The 22,894-nt window shown below is 31.3% G+C and overlaps 2 protein-coding genes across 3 annotated transcripts; one reads left to right on the top strand and one right to left on the bottom strand.

Annotated features, from left to right (window-relative positions):
• The first annotated feature begins 1,242 nt into the window (after positions 1–1,242).
• On the top strand, positions 1,243–7,668 carry LOC125842111 (homeobox-leucine zipper protein HDG5). 2 transcript variants are annotated; one of them, XM_049521316.1, is made up of 12 exons: positions 1,243–1,376; positions 1,464–1,731; positions 1,813–1,991; positions 2,104–2,221; positions 3,407–3,595; positions 3,834–4,322; positions 4,613–4,714; positions 4,856–5,068; positions 5,643–5,811; positions 5,899–6,167; positions 6,254–6,349; positions 6,609–7,668. In XM_049521316.1, the coding sequence occupies exons 2-12, from the start codon at positions 1,561–1,563 to the stop codon at positions 7,131–7,133; spliced, it is 2,520 nt and encodes an 839-aa protein (XP_049377273.1). In that variant the 5' UTR covers positions 1,243–1,376; positions 1,464–1,560; the 3' UTR covers positions 7,134–7,668. The 2 variants fall into 2 exon arrangements, with proteins under 2 accessions (XP_049377273.1, XP_049377274.1); XM_049521317.1 differs by having other exon boundaries at positions 1,816–1,991; positions 6,609–7,667.
• A 2,180-nt stretch (positions 7,669–9,848) lies between these two features.
• On the bottom strand, positions 9,849–11,700 carry LOC125843119 (AP2-like ethylene-responsive transcription factor At1g79700). Its single transcript, XM_049522344.1, has 7 exons — positions 11,447–11,700; positions 11,114–11,205; positions 10,936–11,024; positions 10,763–10,836; positions 10,633–10,683; positions 10,487–10,533; positions 9,849–10,345 (listed from the first exon to the last, which is right to left on the bottom strand). Exons 1-7 carry the CDS (start codon positions 11,698–11,700, stop codon positions 9,849–9,851), a joined length of 1,104 nt encoding a protein of 367 aa, XP_049378301.1.
• Positions 11,701–22,894: the final 11,194 nt, after the last annotated feature.

Here is a 22,894-nt window from a genome sequence, read left to right on the forward strand (position 1 = left end):
CCTCGCAAAAGTAGGCATAAGATCTGTGTACACCTCACTCTCTCCAACTTGTTGTATGTTATTGTTTTTATCATTTATTTCTTGAATTTTGAAATATAATTAATATAATTATATACCATGATTTCACCAAAGTATAGTTTGTAGTTTGTACTCCCTCATTTTTTTTTAGAACGAATGAATTTCACTACAAACCATATTAATGTTACTATTCCTTCTGTTCTTTTTTAGTTGTTATAATTTCTTTTTTAGAGTCAAACGGTAAGAATTTTGACTAAATATTTCACGATGTATTTTCATTATATTCACATGCAAATAATTACTACAATTTATATTACTTTTGGTAAAATTTTTGAATATCTCAATTTTAGTTTAAAAATATCAAATTAATCTAATCTAATTTAATTTTAATTAGTGAAATTGACTTTTGAAAAGCACAACATAACAACTAAAAACGAGGGAGTAACACACGACATATATATATATATATATAACATATATTTTTAAGGTACTATTTCTCTTGTACTACATTTTATAATGAGATTTAAGCATGTAACAATCAATTAAATTCTGCCTAAGACCTATCGATTAATTTAATCTAAAAATTATGTTGACCAATATACTCAATTAAATTCTATTTTTTTTTTAAAAAAAAAACTAAAACCAGGACGGTATCACCCACGCGCGCGTATACTGACCCGAAGCGTTTCAACTCTGCGAAAAAGGTTTGACTTTTTTTAGCTGAAACGGTTCTTTATCCAATTAAAACATGCCACATGTAGACTTTTTCTAGCTGACTCACAGATCAATAGGCGTTGGATCTGTTTCTTTCTTTTTTTCAACCCCCCTAGTTAATGCTCGCATTTAACCCCCTCACCACACTCCCCTAACACCCCCTACCCCCCTCCCCTTAATTTTATTTTATTTTTAAATAAATTAAATAAATTTTTACTATACATTGACTGAAAAGAGAAGAAAACTAGAAAGAGTTTTGGGGGAGAAGAGAAGAAGAAGAAAGGTACTAACAATTTATTATTATTTGTAATATTTATTTATTTATTTTTCTTCTTCACTCATACATTTCATTAATTACATAGGAAATTAATTAATTTTTGTGTATTCAATTCTCTCTAACAACATTTTTTGCTTTTAATATTTTTTGGTATTGGGAATTTAATACTTTGGTTTGTGCTTTAATGGGGGATTTTTGAATACTATAGAACTAGCTGACCCTTCCTCTATCTTTTTTCAAGTGTGGAGTCAAATACTTTTATAATTTAGTAGTCTTCTTGTCTAACTTTATATGTAAAAAAAATAACTCCTTTCTATCTTTGTTTATTTTGTGATCTAATGGATTTTTACTCTCTTTAGCTTCAATGGTGAGTTTAATAAACTTTTCTTTATATTTCATGTGTGATATATGGTTTTGTTTGTTCTAACTTTTTTTTTCCTACTTTTTTTGGCAGGTTTGACTTGGGAGAGGAAGACATATAACCTAACCCTAGTCTGAAAAAATTACAAAAAAATTTCTACTTTTTTTTTTGAAAATTCAAAGTGAAAAAGATGTTTGGTGATTGTCAACTATTTTCATCCATGGGGATGGGAGGAAATAATAATAATAATGTTTCTTCCGATACACTCTACTCTTCCTCGATCCAAAACCCTAATTTTAACTTCATGAATATGGGAGGAAATAACTTGCCTTTCAACATTTTTTCTCCTAATATCATTCCAGTAAGTATTTTTTTTTCTATATTTAATTTATCCTTAATTTGCATGCATGTTTTTTTATATTTTTTTAAAATTTTTCTTTAGAAGGAAGAAAATGGATTATTCAAAAGCAAGGAAGAAATGGATAGTGGTTCAGGAAGTGAACATATTGAAGGAATGTCTGGAAATGAACTCGAACCCGAACAACAACAACAGCAACAACAAGCGGGAAAGAAGAAACGTTATCATAGACACACTGTTCGTCAGATCCAAGAAATGGAAGCGTAAGTTAGCAAAAAAAAATTTATGTTTGATTTTCAAGATCTTGATTAAGTAATTAACAATTATCTGAGACTTTACTTGTGGAATTATACTCTTCATGATGTGAAATTTTAGGTTATTTAAGGAATGTCCACATCCAGATGACAAGCAAAGGCTTAAATTAAGCCAAGACCTTGGCCTTAAACCACGTCAAGTCAAATTCTGGTTTCAAAATCGAAGAACTCAAATGAAGGTGCGCATGTTAGCATCCCTACCACCCCACAACCCGATTTACTTATTTACACTGTCAGTATATATATGTTGACGCGGCAAAGAGGAAAACCACACATAAATGTTCTTTTTTTTTCTTGTCATTCCAGCTGTTAAAATTAAACTTTTAATTTTCGTGCATGGGGGGGTGGGGGGGATGCACAATTTTCCATAAGTTGTGTGTGTTATTTACATAGGTTAAATTTTGGCAAAGTCCAAACATCACTAATATTATGAAAGCTGTAGAGAGAGTGACTACATTTACTATGGGGGTTGCTTTCATTTTCAATTCTATGGCCATTGCCTTCCATTAATATGCGCCTGGCCCTAGTTGTTGAGTGTGCAGTCAACCCCCTTTTTTCTCTGCAACATTGAGCTTCCATGAGGAGACACTATCTTTAATGCACCCCATTTAGGGTTATGGACATGAAAAATGTGAAAGAGAGACTTTTTACCATGTATATTTTTACTTGTTCAGTATTGATTTGATACAACTCTTAAGAGTGATAAATCGGATGGTATTTTTACTTAAGACATTGGGAAAAGATAAATTATCTCATGGTTTTCAAATAGAATAAGTAAAAATGGACTTCTGTTTTTAATATAGCGGACAAATAAAAGTGGACTGAAGAAGTATTGTATTTATCTAAGTATTAAATTAATTATGAATGATGTTAAAATTAGATCTAGAGCAATTCTATGGGTTTAACTAGACACATTTTTTTTTGCCAAATTATGTATATATAAGAAGAAGAGAGAAATTAGTGGTGGATAGCTTCACAAATCCGCTAATTTTATATTATTTAGCTATAAATTAGCAACTGAATTAATTTCATAGCTACCTCATATATTTGGAATCTTTACATAAATAGTCTGGTGAACCTATTATTTACTCTTCCTAGCTAATATACATACATTAAGATACATGGTTATACACATATCATACATATATTATACATCTGGAGCTATTTAAATTAATTCTTCTATTTTTTTACTGTGAAAACCCGTTAAAAATGTGTACATATATGTAATAATATCATGCTCATTTTGAACTAATTGATTCTAAATATTGAATTCGCATCTAAACTTTAAAATGTGCCTTTATAAAGTTTAGGGATAAGATTCATCGTAGTGCTAATCAATAATTAATTATTGTTTAATGATGTAGGCTCAACAAGACCGATCAGATAATGTGATACTTAGAGCTGAGAATGACAATTTAAAGAATGAGAATTATCGACTGCAAGCAGCTCTACGCAGTATTATGTGCCCTACTTGTGGAGGTCCTGCCATGCTTGGAGAAATGGGATATGATGAACAACAACTCCGCCTCGAAAATGCCCGTCTCAAAGAAGAGGTAATTTTGTTTTTCTAGCATTCCTTCTGCATTTAAGTTATATACACTGACAATATTATTAGTTTTTTTTTTTTTTGCGCATTTATAGTGCTTAGCTAGACAAATCGTATACTTTGCCAAGAATTCATATAGTCATATGACCTAAAAGAGGAACAATTTATTAGATCACTACTTCTTTGCATCATCATACTTGCGTTTCAACGTATCAGACTCTGATATTCATTGGATTGATGTACAGTTTGAGCGAGTATGTTGCCTTGTATCTCAATACAATGGCCGCGGACCAATGCAAGGACTAGGAGCACCAAATCCACTTCTTCCACCATCATTGGAACTGGATATGTCCATTAATAATTTCTCAAGTAAATTTGAGGACCAGCCAAACTGCGGGGATATGGTTCCTGTTCCATTACTCATGCCTGATCAAAACAACTCTCAATTCTCCGGTGGTCCAATGATCTTGGAAGAAGAAAAATCTCTTGCTATGGAACTCGCTCTTTCATCTATGGATGAATTAGTCAAGATGTGCACAAGCTCTGACCCGCTCTGGATTAGGGCTTCTAATGATTCTGGAAAAGAAGTGCTTAATGTTGAAGAATATTCTAGAATGTTCCCATGGCCTGTTGGAGTCAAGCAGAATGGCAATGAGCTTAAAATTGAAGCAACTCGTAGCAGCGCTGTTGTTATTATGAATAGTATCACTCTCGTTGATGCCTTCTTGGATACAGTAAGTTATATACACTGACAATATAGAAAATGTTTTAGCTAATTTGTTATTATGTTTACTATGTTACTAATAATACTATCATTTTAGCATTTTATTTTGGGATCTTTACACATATAGTTGGTCGGATTCATTGTTTACTTTCCGAACCAATATACATAGATTACATTAATTATGCATGGTTATACATATATTCTATATGAAGTATACTTATATTAGACATTTGTCAGCTATTTTAAGTTTATGCGGTTAAATGGGCAGTAATTTGGATTAATTTTTTTATTTTTTTCCAGAATAAATGTATAGAGCTTTTTCCATCTATCATTTCTAGAGCCAAAACAATTCAAGTTGTAACTTCAGGAGTTTCTGGACATGCCAGTGGTTCTCTTCAATTGGTAAGAAAAAAAATAAAACTCTTCATCATTTGTCATGTGTATATATTATTAAGGTGACATTTTTTCTGGACGGACTAAAAAGGAAAGGGTGTCACATAAAATGGGACGGAGTGAGTAATTTTTTGTTTGTTTTGTTTTCAGATGTTTATGGAAATGCAAGTTTTGACACCCTTAGTGTCAACAAGAGAATGTTATTTCCTGCGTTATTGCCAACAAAATGTGGAAGAAGGGAGTTGGGCAATTGTTGATTTTCCACTTGATAGTCTTCACAACAATTTCCCACCACCTTTCCCTTATTTCAAGAGAAGGCCTTCTGGATGCATCATTCAAGACATGCCCAATGGATACTCCAGGGTAAGTCTTCCTGGTCTGAAACGAATTCAGAATTTGAAATTTATGAGTTATAATTAAATGTTACATAAATTTGTAAGGAGTTTAGCTGATTGAATCCCTAAAACCTAGAAAGTTTGGCATTACTTGAAAAAACAACATAATGCAATTTTCACATATTATTTGTCTATTTCATTAATGTTTTATCTTAGGAAAAGAATATATACTAAAAATAAATTATACTATTAAAGGATTTCTACTATACATCCACCCCCTAATCTTTGTGTTACCTTCTTGCTATTGTCACATTAATGGTGATATATTATTGTTGTGAACCAAGCTGACTCTGTAAGAGACTATGGGTCAGAAATGGTAAATAAGACTGATTCATTTAATATTATCTAGCTGAGTAAAATGTTTGAAGAGTTATGCTATTGTGAAGTCTCTCATCCCCTTTCTTTGCGTTCTGTTTAACTATCGTTAGCAACTATTGTCAATATAATCTAGATTTCTAATTAAGTTGTTACAACCATGACCCAAAATGAAAATTATTGAAGTAAAATGAAAAATTGAAGTTAATTTCTTTTAAAAAATTTAGGTTACATGGGTTGAACATGCTGAGGTGGAGGAAAATCCAGTGAATCAAATATTTAATCACTTTGTTACAAGTGGAGTGGCATTTGGAGCACAAAGATGGTTATCAATCTTGCAAAGACAATGTGAAAGGCTTGCTAGTCTTATGGCTAGAAATATATCTGACCTTGGAGGTACTTGATTATCTATATGATCAATCATAAATTGATTATTTCTTTGCCTTTTTATTGAAATAAGTTTTGTTTTTAATTTGTGCGCAGTGATACCATCTCCAGAAGCGCGAAAGAGCTTGATGAATTTGGCACAAAGGATGATCAAGACATTTTGTATGAACATTAGTACTTGTTGTGGACAATCATGGACAGCTCTTTCTGATTCTCCTGATGATACTGTTAGAATCACTACTAGAAAAGTTACGGAACCAGGACAACCTAATGGACTAATTCTTAGCGCGGTTTCAACTTCTTGGCTTCCATATAATCATTTCCAGGTCTTTGATCTCTTGAGAGATGAACGTCGAAGAGCTCAGGTAATTATTTTCATTTTTTAAAGAAAAATAATCGATTTTTCGCCTAAATTGAGTTGATTTGAATTGTACTATGTTTAATGTTGTAGTTGGATGTACTTTCAAATGGGAACTCATTACATGAAGTGGCTCATATTGCAAATGGTTCACATCCAGGGAATTGCATCTCTCTTCTTCGAATTAATGTAAGTCAATGCACTAAATTGAGAAATTATATATGTGCTAAGAATGATCCAATTGAATCTTCTGAAGCTGATATGTAATATCTCAAGGGCTTAGAAGAGACTCATTTATGCTAATCAAATTAATATTAGTGCAATGTCGCGCTCTATAACATACTTCATCTCTTCTACTAATCATATTACAAGTTTTTGTTAAATTTCAAAATCCCTAAGTAATAATTTATCATATGATCATGTATATTAATTGACCAAATTCCTACAGGTGGCTAGCAATTCATCCCAAAGTGTAGAGCTAATGCTACAAGAGAGTTGCACGGATGATTCAGGCAGCCTGGTGGTCTACACTACTGTAGACGTGGACGCGATCCAGCTAGCCATGAACGGGGAGGATCCATCGTGCATCCCTCTTCTTCCCTTAGGGTTTGTCATAACACCAATCAATAACGGACAAGCCAATATTAACAATTGTGACAACAACGTCTCAAGTACTGAGGCTAATTCATCTCAATCTTCCGAAAAGAGGCAGAACTTGTCGTCAGTTCAAGAGTATTCAGGAGGTTGCCTACTCACCGTTGGATTACAAGTCCTTGCCAGCACGATCCCAAGTGCAAAGCTCAATCTCTCTAGCGTCACTGCTATTAACCATCATTTATGCAACACCGTACAACAAATCAATGCTGCACTTGTTGCTTTTTACCCCGACACAGAGGTAACTGCACCATCATCATCACCACCACCACAACAACCAGAGTCGTCCAAGCAAGTGGACGAAAACTCAAATTCCTAATTACCCAAAACCTCCCTCTAACAAAACTTTTTTTTTGTAAGGGGAGGTTATGAGTAATTTGTGAAAAATGAGAAGCGAGGGTAAGGGGTAGGACTGCTACAGTACTATTTTGGCATAGTAGGGAAGTGGGTCCCATGCAAATGAAGGTTTTAATAGCCTGTACATTTTGCATGGGTGGACCCCTAGTAAATAAATGACAAGATCAGAAAGTGGTTGTTAGGTAGGTGGGAAAATCCAGTGAAATGATTGTTTATGTGTGTGTGTGTTTTTAATATTTTGTTGTGATTATGATATTTGGGAAGTCAAGAACGAACCAGGTGGCAGATGAAAATGAAAATCGTTAGTGAATGGTGAGAAAATTATCTCTACGAATTAAAAAAAGACTATGGTTCGGGTATTGACTTCTTTTGTTTTATGTCCCTCTACTCCCTCCTACTAGTGATTAATTTTTTGTGTTGTTGATCAGAACAATTACAATTTGCAGTTGTTTCTGCAATTGACACAAATTGTAGTAAGGTTTAATTACTAATTAGTACTTGTTTTATAGCTACATATCCTTTATTTTGGTCGAAATTTGCATACATTCTTGTTTTGGTTATAGTTTTTCTGCCTTTTGCTTTTCAAGAGTCTTCTTCATAATCAGTTTTTTTGTTTTTAATTGGTATTTAGAGAATCTTTTCTACTATCTTGACATGAAAGAAATGACTCTAAGCTTGCATAATATAAAAGTTACTCAAAACTGTTTTTTTTAGACTGTTTTGGAAACAAGGAAGCTTTCTACAATTTGAAATAATTTACTTGAACTTTCCATTTTACTTTTTGAGATGTTTTAATAGCCATACAAATGTGATGACATCTTTAAAATCGTAAATTTTAAATTTTTGGTTATTCATACAAATGTTATGACATGCATGTTGTGATCATGATTAAGTTCCAAAACTTTTAATTTCTTTTAATCATTCTATATGTCTAGTTAAATATGTTTCACTAAATTGAAATGGGGGAGCGTAATAGATATCACCTAAAAAAATGAAATTTAGCTACAAAATTTCTTGTTAAATTGCTCGTAGTTATGATAATACATCGCTAAAACAAAATTTGTAGTTTAGCTACATAATTTGTCCATCGCGAGTTTGTGATCTTAGTGTATATTGAAAATATATTTGTATTTATTGAAAGACATAAGTTTGAACTCTCAAGTTGAAAGTCAAATTTCAAATTGAACTTTTCTTTTTTCATTTTTGGTCATTCATGGAGGAGTTAATATTTGAGATACTAAAGTGAGAGAAAACATTTAATTGAGAGGATGGACGGAGAAGTACAAATTTATTAGTCACATATGTCTATATTAATTAATTAGTCAAGCTATCTGTATATTTAATACCAAAAATTAAAGTTGGGATCCTTGTCTCTGATGAGTGTAAACACGAGATATATTATGTGATTACATTTGGTATTTATAAGCTTTCAAATTTTTATATTAATATGCCTCAAGATAAATATCATTGAATTCCTGTCACTTTCATGTTGAAATTAGTATCATATCCCTTTTGCATATTTGTCTGGTCCAAAATTTTGCTGGACAAATTGAGACGTTTGTTAAATGACAATTTTATAAGTGAAAAAGAAAGGGCAAATTAATTGGGTATATATAGGTCCATATATATAGGAAAAATTACCTAAATACACAACTTATTTTATCATATGATTTATAATTTCCTACCATTTAAAAAAATTACAAAAATTCATACTCTCTCCTATACTTGGATACATGTATCGGTCAGATACATCACTTTACGCGATCAGTCGAATACATCACTGATATATATGTAGTTAACAAAAGGCAAACAATGTGAAGGCTGATTAAATGTTCCTTCATCCATTTAACTTTTATGTCTATTTATATATGTAGCTCTTAGAAAACTATCCTTCTGGACAACTTTAGACTTGGGTGTAATGTTTTTCTCATATGTTACCAAGTCTTATAGACACAATTTTACTGTCTTCTAACGTTTGTAATAACTTACAGAGTTTTAGATAGTGGCGTAACGATTTCTCACAACTTTTATATATGTAAATACAACGTTATTAGTGTGGCTACATTCACATCCAAACTATATGCAGAATATGAAAATGATGACAGAGATGAGTTGCCAAACGATTTAGTAATCGGAAATAATCATATTACTTCCAAGATTTCGTAATGAACTCAAATCCAGTGATGACTCTGATCTAACCAATTTCTCAACTATATTAATAAGGCTAAAGTTCAATTACAATTTCACGAGGTCAATGCAACAACTCAAAAGGCAAAAGCCCAAACGGAAATACAGAAATATTGAAAGTAGGAACAACGATCGAATGAAGAAGGAGACGAGGAACTAGAGCCGGATGAGAGATACTGCCAAAGCATGATCATATTACGCATAAACTATTCTTCCTAACTATATGTCCTTTTAAACTTGTTGCTATTGGGCCTGGATCCCAAATCAATCTTTTCTTCTTAGCTATATGTCCTTTTAAACTTGTTGTTAATTGGGCTTGGATCCCAAATCAACCTTTGTGAAGGTCTTCTGGTTCTATTTCTCAGCCCAATAGTTAATTGACCGTTTTCATGTACAACCTGGTTCTGTGAAGAAAATGTTGAATTCTTCAGGAAGAAATACGATTTTTTGAGATAATACCTGTTAGTTAGTTGAGTGACCATCCGAGAAATCAATTCTTATCATTTGTGTAAAACAAATACTCATTTTCTCTGTTCGATTGTGCTCCGTGCTTCATGTTATTCTCTTCACTCTCTTCAGAATCAGTGCTCGAATTCTTCTCAACGAGCTCTTGAAACATGGATGATCGAAGCAAAAGGCTTAGAGCAGTAGGTGACGATGATTTCCTGCAATAACTTAAGGGCATTTTTCTTTCAATAGGTTCCTGGCTACGCGGTATAGCATACAGTTTTTCAGTATTGGTGTTGGTTGTGAAATGGTTGTGGTTAAACGAGTATGAAGAGTCGTGTAACGGGCTAGTCATATCATTAGTGTTACTAGTTTGTATAGGCTGATCTTCTGATGCTAAATCTTGAAATTGCATTACAGAATTGGCATCTGGTTTTAACCATCTAATGTATGTGTTCATGTCAAAGTTTGTCATCGCGTTAGTTCCCCTGTATTCAATTGCTGCAATATCATAAGCTCGAGCTGCCTCTTCTTGAGTATCTATTGAAAACAAATAATAAAAAATGTTTCGAGTTAGAACCAATTTGAATGTGTTCTTGATTTGATCAGAACTTTGAAAGAAATTAGTTAAAGGGTGCGAAAAACACTTACTATAAGTACCTAAGTATAGATATTTGTTACCAAAAACTCGTCCTATTCTTGCTTCCCATCTATTATTGTGATGATGCCTGAATGAAATTCGATGAATTTTTCGTTACAATTATGAGCATATACGTACTAAAAGACCCGAATAACATTGTCTGATCGATTATAATGTGTTAATTTACCTCGCAACTCCTCTATACTTGGATACTCCGCGGGCAAAACCACTGCTTCTTCTGTTGAAAAAACAGAACAAATTTCGTTAATTGAAAAGATTACTTGATTTTGAGGTGTAAATTCTAGTGTAATGTGTACCTTCTTAAAGAGGCTAAATGTTCTTCCTTTGTCATATTTTGCATGATCTCAATTTCTTTCTCATAATCAGATATCTACAAATTAAGAAAGTGTTAGAACAATATGCTTCTATCAAATGGCATAATCGATCAGTTGAAGTGTGTGACCATCTCATCTTACAGCTTAGTACATACCGGAAAATTGGTGAAAGTTGTTGTGCCCCAATACTTGATTGCAGCCAAATCATAAGCTCTTGCTGCTGATTCTTCTTCGTCGTAAGCTCCTGCTCATTTTTGTACATAACGTAAATAAGAAGCTGCAAATATGACTCGAAATTTTGGAGTTTTTTTAGCACAAGTTATTAGGCCTCACCAAGATAGACTTGTTTTCCCTTCTTTTTCTGAGTTACATTCCATGAAGCCTTATCCCATAAATGAGCCTCGTATCGCCCTGTCCATCGATGCCTGAAAATCCAATACGTTTATCAAATTTTAGCTTTCAAAAACATGTAATTGTACTTCCTCTGTTAGTCTGTTTGTCTGATTTTGACTCGACACAGAGAATTTAAGAAAGTAAACTGACTTATGAATCTTAAGGTCTTAAACTACAAATACGTTGAACGTACCAAAATGTGTAGAAAGTTAGAATTAAAGAGTTGTCAAAAATGGAAAGAGACGTTATTTTTTAAACGAGATAATTGAATACCTACTAACACCTCTGAATCTTGAACTTCTCTTGACAGTACGAGTTTGTACAATACTACTACTTTGATCAACTTTTGATGAATCCAATTTTTGGCCATTGTTGTTGTTATCATGCACTATAACTGCAGCTACCGGAGATTTTCGTCGTCTTTTAACACATTTATTATTAACTGGAATATCATAATCCACCATACATAAACTTCTTCTATTTCCAGGGCTCAACTTCTCACATTTAACACTAATTGCATTCATCATCTCTATTGTATTGTAAAATTTAGAGCTTTCTAATTTCTTTAATTTGATGCTTTGTTACACTACAGATTAATTATCTATGTTGTATATTTATATATCTACAAATAGTTTTGTCTTGTACTTAATTAGATGTCGATGATTTCGATATCTGGAAAATGTAATTATATTACCAATTTCTCTGTCTCCACGTACAAAGTTTTATTTACATTATTTTACCTTTTTTTCAGACACAAGACTTACTAGTAGATTAAACTAATTTTTGTGTTTCAATTTATGTGGTATCTTTCGGATTCCAAGAGACTACCAAACAAAATATTGATAGCATATTTCATGTCTTTTAAATATTTTAAATTATAAATTAATATGACTTATATTACTTTTACGTAGTATTTAAATATGTAAATTTTATTTCCAAAAACTTAAAGGTTCTAGTCCTAAATTCACAATCAAAAAACAAGAAGTTGATTCCTGAAATTCTAAACTAAAGCGTCACGTAGATTGGGACAGAGTCTGCTTGTTAATTCTATAGTAATATTCCCAAAATGAGTATTTGTCTCACTTTTGAGATAATTCTCTTGTATTTAACTAAATAAGGAAATACCCTTATATTATAAAATTTCCCTACTTTATTTTGCTAGACATTTTATTGTGGATAATAAAGAAAATGTCACAAAAAAAAAAAAAGAATAAACCAAAAGTATGTGATCCTTCTATGGATGAATTCAAAGCAAACAAATAATAATTCATAAGAAGTTAAAAAATAAGTCATCGTCTTTTGTCTTTGCATTATAGCTATGTTTTTGTTTTCTCTAATAAATCCGTTTTAAGACTTTGTCTTATATTAGTAAATCGACAAATTATTAAATTGTTATTTACGTACCTTTCGTTTTTTAGTTGTTTCATAGGGTTCTCCGTAATATTGAAGATCCACTAATTGGCTATTTTTGTCTTTGAGCTGTTTGAGTTGTGACATTTGAAGCATTAAAATTTATCAATCGTTATTTATTATGAATTGAAACTTATAATATTCAAATCGAAACTACAATTACAATAATTTTTATTACTAAGATAAAAATATTTGATTTGGTATAAATATTAGATATGAATAAGTATTATCATCATTAAGATCGGGTGAAAAAAATATAAAATTTGCTTAGATCATCTAATAATTTTTATTTTTTATTAATTATTTGCAAGAGGTAACAAAATAACCTAAAGTATGTATAGCCCAAACTAATAACACTAAAGATACAATGCTCCTCATTTAACCCCAATTATTTCACCACCATCACAACATCATATTCTGTGTAATTCTATAAGTGAATCGGAGTTTGGAGAAGGTAAATATACACGGACATTTTTTTAAGCAAATTTTGGCAGGCCTTTCATTAATATCAAATCAGGAGTAAACAATTACAAGCTCATTTGGGTCTAATACCCAAATCCAATAAAACAATACACATAAATCAAGTCAGCCCATTTGGTCATCCTACTCCTTATAATCCCTGACTGTTAGCGTTTTCTAATTCTGCATTTTTCCTTTCCTTTCCCGGAAATTTACTCACCTTAGCTGTGGCTCAATCCTCCCCCTTCCCATTGCCTCCTTAATGGTGATATTTGTATGTATGGGGTCTGACTTTTATCACTGTTTAGTATTCTTCTTCCATCAGGTTCAAGACTATTAAAATCCTCATATCTGCATGTAACTTTCTCTATTGCCTTGTTTGCTAAGTAGTCCGCAAGTTGATTTTCCTCCGTCATTATATGATGGAATGTATGTTGTATGTCTTTCAATATTGTCTTAATTTCTTCCACCAGATCTGTGATTGTAGCCCATTTTCCTTCTAGCAGTTTGCACATTAATTAGTTTGTAACTTGTAACTACAAAACTCTTAAGTTCGACGCCATATATATATATATATATATATATATGGGCGGCTCAATGCCTTTAAAAATGAGGCATCCCTCTTATACCAACAAATTTGAGGGCCTATTTTTCTTTTAGTAATAATAAAATTATTATAAGTATTTTTGAATAAAAAAATAAATTATATTGTGTCTTTCTTTTAGTTTGTTTCGAAACATTAAAGAATGTTTCTTTTTTTTTATCAAGTTCTAAATTTAACTTCCACGTAATATATTTAAGACCACAAGATTAAAAAATATTTTGATATATAATATCCACGCTGTGCATATAGCTTCCCAAAAGCGGTCACAAGTGTGGAAGTTTCTTTTTCATGATGTGGTCATAGCCTGGAAGTTTCTTTTCATGATGCGGTCACAACGTGGAAGTTTCTAAAGAGACTAAAGTTGGATGTGTGACGTTAAACTATGATGAAATTTCGAATTTACTACCAGGTTGTCCTGCATTAAAAACTATGAAATTATATGATGTTACAGGTTTAGGTTGCTAGGAAATTAATTCTTCAAAATTCCAGAAATTGATTTTGAAAAATCAGACCAATGATATCTATGATCCTACTTTGGAAATTCCCCGTATCTTGAGCATTTAGAGATTTCTGGAAATATTCTTGATTAGACTTGTCGATATGTCCTCTGTGTCCTCTTTATTTAATGCTAACCTTACTTTCTATATTTCATGTATCAAAAGCATACCACATAAATGTGGTAATATTGTTGGTGTTTATGGCTACAACAATTGCAAGAGTATCATAAAACTTTTAGGACTCTGGTGCAACATAATATTGAAAAGTTGAGATCAGGGCGTGGGCACATGTAAGTCAAATGTCGTCGAAAAAAAATATTGTATATACAAGTAAAATGATATACGAAGTGAATAAATGACATATTTTGGACACCTTTGATGTAATAGGTTATTGTAGCCTAATGATTTTAGATGCCTTTAATTGGTTTTATACACCTTGAATGGGCTAATGCGCATTTGGGATCTTGATTCACAAATATTTTATTTAACTCAAATGTCTTTAAATTTTCTTGTTTGTATTTGTTGGACTGTTGGTCTAAACTTGACACTGTAAATGATATAGATAAAATATTAAACCTTAGTGCACTGCATAGCTATGGTGTACGTAACTTTTGTAATTCAGCACACTTGCAACTCTTTATGGTATACCAAATGTTATGATAGTTTTGTTTCTCATGAAATTGTTGTTCGTTGAGATTTACTTGCAACTCTTGTTTGCTGGACCTATAAACATGAGCGAATCTACAAACCATCTTTTTAATGATAATTAGCATCATAAAACATTGCTTTTGTTACTTTGCTTTATTAATAATATTAGGATCGATATTTGGGAAGCAGGGGTCCCTTTTTGGGTCTGTTTTTGTGGAGGGAAAAAGTCCACATTGTTTACCTCAAATATAAATATTTACTTCGTTTCAATTTATTTGATTTTAGTTTAACTCGGTAGGAAGTTTAGGAGCATATATACTTTTAAAGAATTATGTAAGTTAGAAACTAAATGGAAATATGCAAAATGGCTATTAGAAGGAACTAGGAGGTGTTCTTTTTGATGGAGCATTTGACTAAACTTCTATCCAGAATTTGAGTCATACAATGTTGTTGGACTGTTGTGTGATGAAGCAAACTAATCAAGAGTTATATATGTCCTAGTGAACTTGAATCTTCTTAATTAAAGAGAGCGAGATATTAATCTAAATATTTATTTATTCATTTTATTTTCAACTATAAATTTTGTGATTATGCAGGTTGATAGAAATTAAACGTATTGTTCTAATTCTTTTAAATTTGCATTTATCCAGTTTAGCCTCTTTATGAAGGGACATATACCTAACTAGTAATTAACATCCACCAGATTTTCCATCTCAAAGCAGAGAGATCATAATTTGGACAATTATCAATGGCATGTTCTACCACTGAACTATAATCAAGGGCATGTTCTACCACCGAGCTAGTAGTCCATCGTTAGAGGTCTGCTATGCCTAAAGCGACAAATGTGGTATCAGGTTAATCATATCATTAGTGTTACTGATTTGTATAGGCTGATCTTCTGATGTTAAATCTTGAAATTGCATTAGAGAATCGACATCAGGTTTTACTATTTGTTTTCAATTGATAAAATACATTTTTTACTTATCTCCTAGTTTGTGCGTCTTGACTTTATTATGTACTTGTGTAACGGTAAGACTCCAAGTTCGGCGTTATATATATCCACTTATGTAGGACACATGTTGATATATTGAGAAAAAGTTGTACAATGTTGAGATTTTTGATATATTGCTCATGTGATCATGAATTTTTATTTCTAGTAACTAGTTACTATTTTAAACATATCCTAGTGGCATACTATTCAAGAAAAAGTTAGTGAATGATCTTCACCAATGAATTATGCACATAATAATTTTTTTCACTTTAAAATTTTATTATTAAGGTTAAAATGTTGACAATGTCTTAAATCATTGTTACAAAATTTGTCCTCCTGTAGTTCAAGTGCTTGTGAATTGCCTGAATCTTTCTTGAACTGTTCTTTGTTGATAACATTACATTTGAAAAGTTATTTCTTTCGTGATGAAGACTAAAGCTACGGTGTGCGACGTTAAACAATGTTGAGATTTTGAACTTACTATCAGGTTGTCTAGCATCAGAAACTATGGAATTATATTAGGTCGCCTGGAAATTAATTCTTTAAAATTCAAGAAACTGAGTTTGAAAAATTAGACCTATGATATCTATGACCCTTCCTTGAAAAATTGTCGCATTTAGAGATTTCAGGAAATCTTTTTAATTCACGTGTAGGCTTGTCGATGTATCCTCCTGATTAATGCTAAGCTTATTCTACTTTTCATGTATCAAACGCTATAGCTATCAAGACTATCATCAAAGTTTTAGGGTTCTTGTCCAAAATTATCTTAAAAATTGAGATAGCAACTGAGTTAACAATCGGATGTTGGTTCACAACAAGGCAGCTCAACCCTAAAGCCACTAAGCCACAAAAGCAGTGGCTATAGGTCCAAAAGATGAGGGTCTCCAAAGAAACAAAAAAAACCCCAAATTCAGTTATGAAAACATACGCACAAAAAAAAAAAAAATTGACCAAGAGGCAAAAATTAAACGAAGAACCAAAAGCACAAGCAGAAGATAAAGGAAATAGATACATAAAAGAGAACACAGATCTGATGAAGGCCATGGTAAGAAGCATGTGATTAACACTGAAGAAACATAATACCCTAAGTAGAATATAAAAAAAAATATTATGTATTTATTGTTACTATTAATTAAAATTTTAGTAATAGTTTGTTGATAATTTCTTACTAATTATTATGCACATATATCTTTATTTTATTTTAAAACACTTTTAGAATATTTTAATAGTTTATGTAACAATTAATTTTATTGAAAAAGTTTTCAAAACTATAATCAATAAAAGAGATTTAAATATTTGTGTTGTTATATAACATACAATAATTTATATATATTTATTCTCTTCTTACAAAATATTACAAGAAATATTATACTGTCAATTGAAAAACAGAAAACATCCTATAATTTTTTCTTTGCCCTTCAAGTTGATCCCCAAAAGAGTTTTTTAATACAAATCGCAGTGATAAAACCCTACCTAAGCAGTTAAATTTCTCCTTCTTATCCTTCGAGCTCTAGATTTAAACCAAATAATAATTTTTACTCTAAACAAGTCAAATGAGGAATCATCTTTAGGTTTAGGCTAAGCCTTAGTATGATTTCAATTGAGAAGTAGAACTTAATCAAACATGTATGATGCATATTTTTCAAATGTCACACAAATGCAGAAGACATGGATGAGATCCAAAAATTGTAGGAGAGGGAAAGAAGCATACATATTTCTTCCTAGCGGAATATTAGAAAGTCAATAAACAAAAAAAAAAAAAACATTCTGCATAAACATACAATAACAGGTTACATCATACATGGAAAAATATGCTTATAGATCCAAAAAAATAAATAAAAAATACAAATGAAACAGGTTATAAAGAATACTTGGACCAAAATTTCTATACAAACTAACAACCAACCAACGATGTTGGTTTCTTCAAATGTATTTAAAACTTACAACCATGATTTCTACCTAAGGTAGGAGCGGCGATTTCCCTCTCAACGTGGAGAGGACTTTGTGAGCAGTATAACAAATTCGATTATCATGGACAAATAATTTCGTCATTTATAAATCATATTTCGTCACTAAAAATTTTGTGAGACGAAAAATAATTCGTCAATCACTCGTCACTAAATGTGTGTCGCTAAACGATTTAGTGTTGTGTCTCGTAAAAAGTATATTTTTTTGTATAGTTAATAGTATGCTTTGTCACTAAAAAGGTTATTAGTACCAACACAATTATATTGTCGCTAATTATCCCACATTATGCTTTCTTGGGGACTTGAACTCACAACCTTAAGGCTGGAAGTGAAGAGTGCTTACCATCCGATCAACTCTCTCTTGTCTCTCATTTTTATTTTATTTTTAACTTCATTCACTTCTTTCAAATTTAACTTATGTAGAAATAATATATTATATGATTATTTATACACATACACAAATGCATGAAATTTACCACCCACAATTCATTCAAATGTATAGTATATTTTAATTAAAGCGTATATTTTTTAAAATATCTTTAAATATATTCAGTACGATTCAGTCATTTTATTTATTTATTTTAATAAATTTTAAAAATTATTCAGTTATATAAAATTAAACTTTTTGATTTTATTTAAAAAATTGAATAATCGGTTCAATTCGATCAGTAAATCAATTGCTTTGAAAAAAACATCGATACCCACAACTATAGTACTTCATCATAATATACTTGAAATCCTAGTCGGTTCATTTCTTTCATTTGTGCTTTGATTTTTTAGTTTATTTCAATTTTCACACTGATGAAAAAATTTAATAGAAATTCATGAAATAATTCACACCTTTGCAAAGTCTAAGTTTGTAAGTCGATGTTATCTCTATATAGTTGCTCTACGTAAGTTTGTGGAATTACTATTAAATATGTACATATTTTTAGACAGACAAATAGATCCACTTTGTTTATGCAGTTTACAATCACAAATCAATAGACACGCACAAAAATTAGCACCAAGACTTGAGATTTTTTTTTTATCGTCTTTATTGATGAAAGTGTATCAAATAAAAAATAAAAGTGCTAAACCAACAAATATTAGCGATCTAGTGGTAGAACCGTATCCCACTCACAGTACTTATAACCTGGATTATATTTTTCAAATGATGCATTTTATAATTGCGTAATTTAAGAAAATTGATGAATTGAACTTTTTCATTTTTACAAAATAGACCAAATTAGTTGGTTTTAATATTTTCCCTCGCCAATTAACGAATGGACTCTGTCTATTTCTTATGAAGCACTTGTATTATTCTTTTTCTAAGTTGTCACTTGTAATTATGAACAATTGTTGCCAAAAAAATTATATTTAGCTATGAATTTTGTTCGTAGCAAATAGTTGAATTATTCACTACAAATTTTAAGTCGTCGCTATTTAACACCTTACATATTTTGTGACAATTTTTTTGTTGTCACTAAATCACAAATTGATTAGAGACAATAAATCTTTGTCACCAATTATTTATATTATTAGTGACGAAAATAAATGTCATAATTAATTCTAAATTTTTATAGCTAAAACTTATAATATTTAACTACAAACTCTAATTTGTCGATATTGTAAAACATATTTTTTGAGACGAAAATTTTTGGTCCCCAAAAAGTAATTAATTTCAAGACAAAAAATAATTTGTCACGAATTAGATACATCACTAGTGACAAAATAACGGAGTCCGGAGCCAAAGGGTGAAAAAAATTGCCAAAAATTCCAAAAGGGCGCATCAAATATTTTTTTAACGAAAAGGGCAAAATCGCTCCTAACGGAACGATTTCTTTCTGATAAAATTGACGCTGTTACATAAAAATCGCTGTCCCAGTAACGATTTTATCAAAAAAAAATTTAAACATTGCTGCCCCTGCAGCATTTTTCTCAAAAAAAAAACTTTTTAAAATTTAAATCACTGCTATAGCAGCGATTTTCTTAATTTTTTTTTTGTTAAATCGCTTGCAAGGCAGCAATAACATTAATTGTTTTATTTTTTTTTGCATTTTAAATATATTGCTGCCTTGAAAAACGCAGCAATTTAAAAAAAAATCAGTAATTTTTTTTCTTATGTGGAAGGCAATTGAGCAGAGTTAGTGCGTTTTCTTCACTTTGGGTGTAGATTGCAAGCTTTGTCTCCCTCAGATTCCGCCATTAGAGTTGCAGTAATTTGAGCTCTGTAGGTTGTGCTGTTTAGTTGTTTATGAAGTTTTTCGGTTAGGCGGGAAGATTCCTTTATTTTCCCAAAAAAATTGACAATATCGTTACCACAACAGTGATTCTAAAGAAAAAAGAAAAAAAAATTGGACGAAATCGCTGTTGGGGCAGCAATTTTTTTGTTTTTTAATGGAGTAACGACGTCAATTTTGTCAGAAGAAAATCGCCCCGTCGGAGCGATTTTGCCCTTTTGGTTAAAAAAAAAATTGATGTACCATTTTGAAATTTTCGACAATATTGTTTGCTCTTTTGGCTCCGGACTCCAAAAGAATGTGTCAATCATAACTTTTAATTCGTGACTAATAGTACTTAATAAATGACGCCAATTCATTTTTTGGTGGGAAATTTTAGTGGACAAAATTTTGCAACGATTTTTTATGTTTCATCACTAAAAACATGTGTGTCATATATTTAATCACGAAAAGTAATTTTTGTCACAAAAAGTGAATAATTTTGTAGCTATATATCATATTTGTTGTAGTGGAGTGATATTTCAATTCTTGAGAAACTGAAAAAGGACAAACACAAGAGTAGTCTTAGACAACTAATGAAGATGCTAATGTCGAGATCAAGTTCTCATATACTTGCGTTCTCTTTTAGAAACAACTAGCTAAGAAGGAGAGGGACGAGGAGGGAGAGGAGCGTTAAAATCATCAATTAAATGAATAGATATAAAAAGACAAAAAAATGTTCAGAAAGTTATGAGATTTTCTGTCAGGTATATGTTTAATAAAGTCTCAAGGCTCCTAAAAGTCCAGCCAATCCATTCAAATCAAAGTTTATAATACACAATTCTAGTGTTAGATAACCCCGATTGCTTCTAAATCACACGTGTTTGTTCTTACCAAAACCAAACCCCGCGAAGGGATTGACTATGCCATCTAGGCGTTGTGAAATTGCTCATATATAGGACTTATCTACACAATAAACTTTTTAAAAAAGACTAATTCAGCGAAAAACTAAATTTGATATTACTTGTAATACTATACTCATACAACAATGACACCACTGAATCCATGATCTATACAGAGCTAAATGCTAAAAATATATATTATAATTGATTATAATTTAATAGTTAATTTTTCTTTTTTCATATTAGGTGGTGTAGTTCAGTACTTAAACTATGAATTTTTATGCTCTTCTTAACATGTATAGCAAACTTATACGCTTTTTAAGTAATCTTACATTAAAAAAATAGATGAAGGGGAAACATGTATCTTACATTGATGAACTTACTGCTGGATTTTTGTATATGCTGGAGAAAAATAACAGTCAATGTTCTGAACTTTTATGGTGTTTATCAGTAGGTTGTTTTAGCATAAAACATACTATGAGGACGTGATAACTTACTTTATGATAAATAAGAGATATCAAATGGATGAACTTCATACATAACAATACGGTCAATGTCTTTTCCTTCTTTTGTGCACTATTTGTTTCATCACTAGTGGATCCACTCATGACCCATTAGAATGAAATGATCCACATTTAGTTAGTTAAAGTATAAATATATACCTTTAAGGAGAAAATACATACTATCTATCTATGTTGCTCGGACATTTTAAAAATGTCGACGGGTGTATGTTGGATCCTTCAAAATTAGTGCAGTTTTGGAGGATCCAACACGGGCGGAATCGGAACAACATAGCTATCTATTAGGTATTAGCACTTCACTAGTGTTATATATTATATTGTTCAACTATGAGCTTTTGTTTCGATCAGTAGGCTTCCTTTCTCATGACTTATGGACTTTGTTTATTTTAGCTAGACACCTTTTGAGATTGCAGAATAACAATTATCTTGACATATATCATGAAAGGTGGAGATTTTTTTTTAAAAGAATACCTCTCAATTTAGTTTGGTTGTATGTTTCCAAGGTAATTGGTCAGTCAACTTTTCCATTTTCTTGATTTTTTACAAGAAGTTTATTATTCTTTGCATTCTAGTATTGCTAAATTTTGTTAGAGAAATTGAAGCACATTGCAATTATGGTATGAAACATTTGTTGTCTATTCATTCCTCTGTTAAATTTATTATGCAAATTTTCGCTTGTTATGATACTTGTGTACTTGCTGAATATGGCAATTGATTATGGTACTTGTTTTCTTGTAGTTGATTATGGAACTTGTGTGCTTGTTGAAATTTTAACCAGTAATGAAGAAGTGCTGCTGAAATTTTCTCGTACCTAGAATGTTATTTGTGACCAAAAAGTGTTGCTGAAATTTTGTTATTGTAATTAGGAGTTTCCCACAACAAAACATCACATTTCTACTTATATAACTAGACTAGATCTTTCTCTCTTTATTGAATAGTAACTTATGCTTTTTGATAGCTAATCTAAGATCATTCTTAGTAGCTAGTATGGTCTGTCCAACTAATTTTATTTTTCGTCTGCTCAAAGAGTTCCCCTGTACAGTCTACACATTCATATTAGAGCTTAGACAATAGTTTTCATGTGAAAGGTTATCTAATGCCTTTTCTTTAACTCGTATCTTTGTTGAATCAGATCTATTGACAACTTTTTGAAATAGTATATTGTTCCTCTGTGCTCTTGCATTAGCTAGGAACTGTGCACAGAAGCTTATACTAGTAGGTAAAAGAAATTTGAGCCTTTGATTTCCTTCGATAGAGAGCAGTCACAAGATTGAAATTATTGATTGGCATTATACGCTTCTGCAATTCAATATTTGTAGATCAATCTTCTTTAACTTGTAAAATAAGATGCTGAAAAGGTTCATCAACCTCAAAAGTTGACAGTTGCTGCAACAAAACAATACATATCCTCTTGAGAGATCAAATAAAACTTGTCATATTTTAGATACTTCTAGCCAGAAGTTGAAAATAGAGCATGGAGACGGATAAATTATTATATGAGGTGAAGAAATAAAAGCTCCA

Source organism: Solanum stenotomum, chromosome 10 (genome assembly GCF_019186545.1).
Source record: "Solanum stenotomum isolate F172 chromosome 10, ASM1918654v1, whole genome shotgun sequence".
NCBI classification, from domain to species: domain Eukaryota; kingdom Viridiplantae; phylum Streptophyta; class Magnoliopsida; order Solanales; family Solanaceae; genus Solanum; species Solanum stenotomum.

Coding starts and splice junctions, on each gene's coding strand:
- LOC125842111 (XM_049521316.1), top strand. CDS start 1,561: ATGTTTGGTGATTGTCAACTATTTTCATCCATGGGGATGGGAGGAAAT. Junction 3,596..3,833: donor ATGCCCGTCTCAAAGAAGAG/GTAATTTTGTTT, acceptor ATTGATGTACAG/TTTGAGCGAGTATGTTGCCT. Junction 4,715..4,855: donor CCAGTGGTTCTCTTCAATTG/GTAAGAAAAAAA, acceptor TTTTGTTTTCAG/ATGTTTATGGAAATGCAAGT.
- LOC125843119 (XM_049522344.1), bottom strand. CDS start 11,700: ATGATGAATGCAATTAGTGTTAAATGTGAGAAGTTGAGCCCTGGAAAT. Junction 11,206..11,446: donor AGATTCAGAGGTGTTAGTAG/GTATTCAATTAT, acceptor TTGGATTTTCAG/GCATCGATGGACAGGGCGAT. Junction 10,346..10,486: donor AAGAATAGGACGAGTTTTTG/GTAACAAATATC, acceptor TGTTTTCAATAG/ATACTCAAGAAGAGGCAGCT.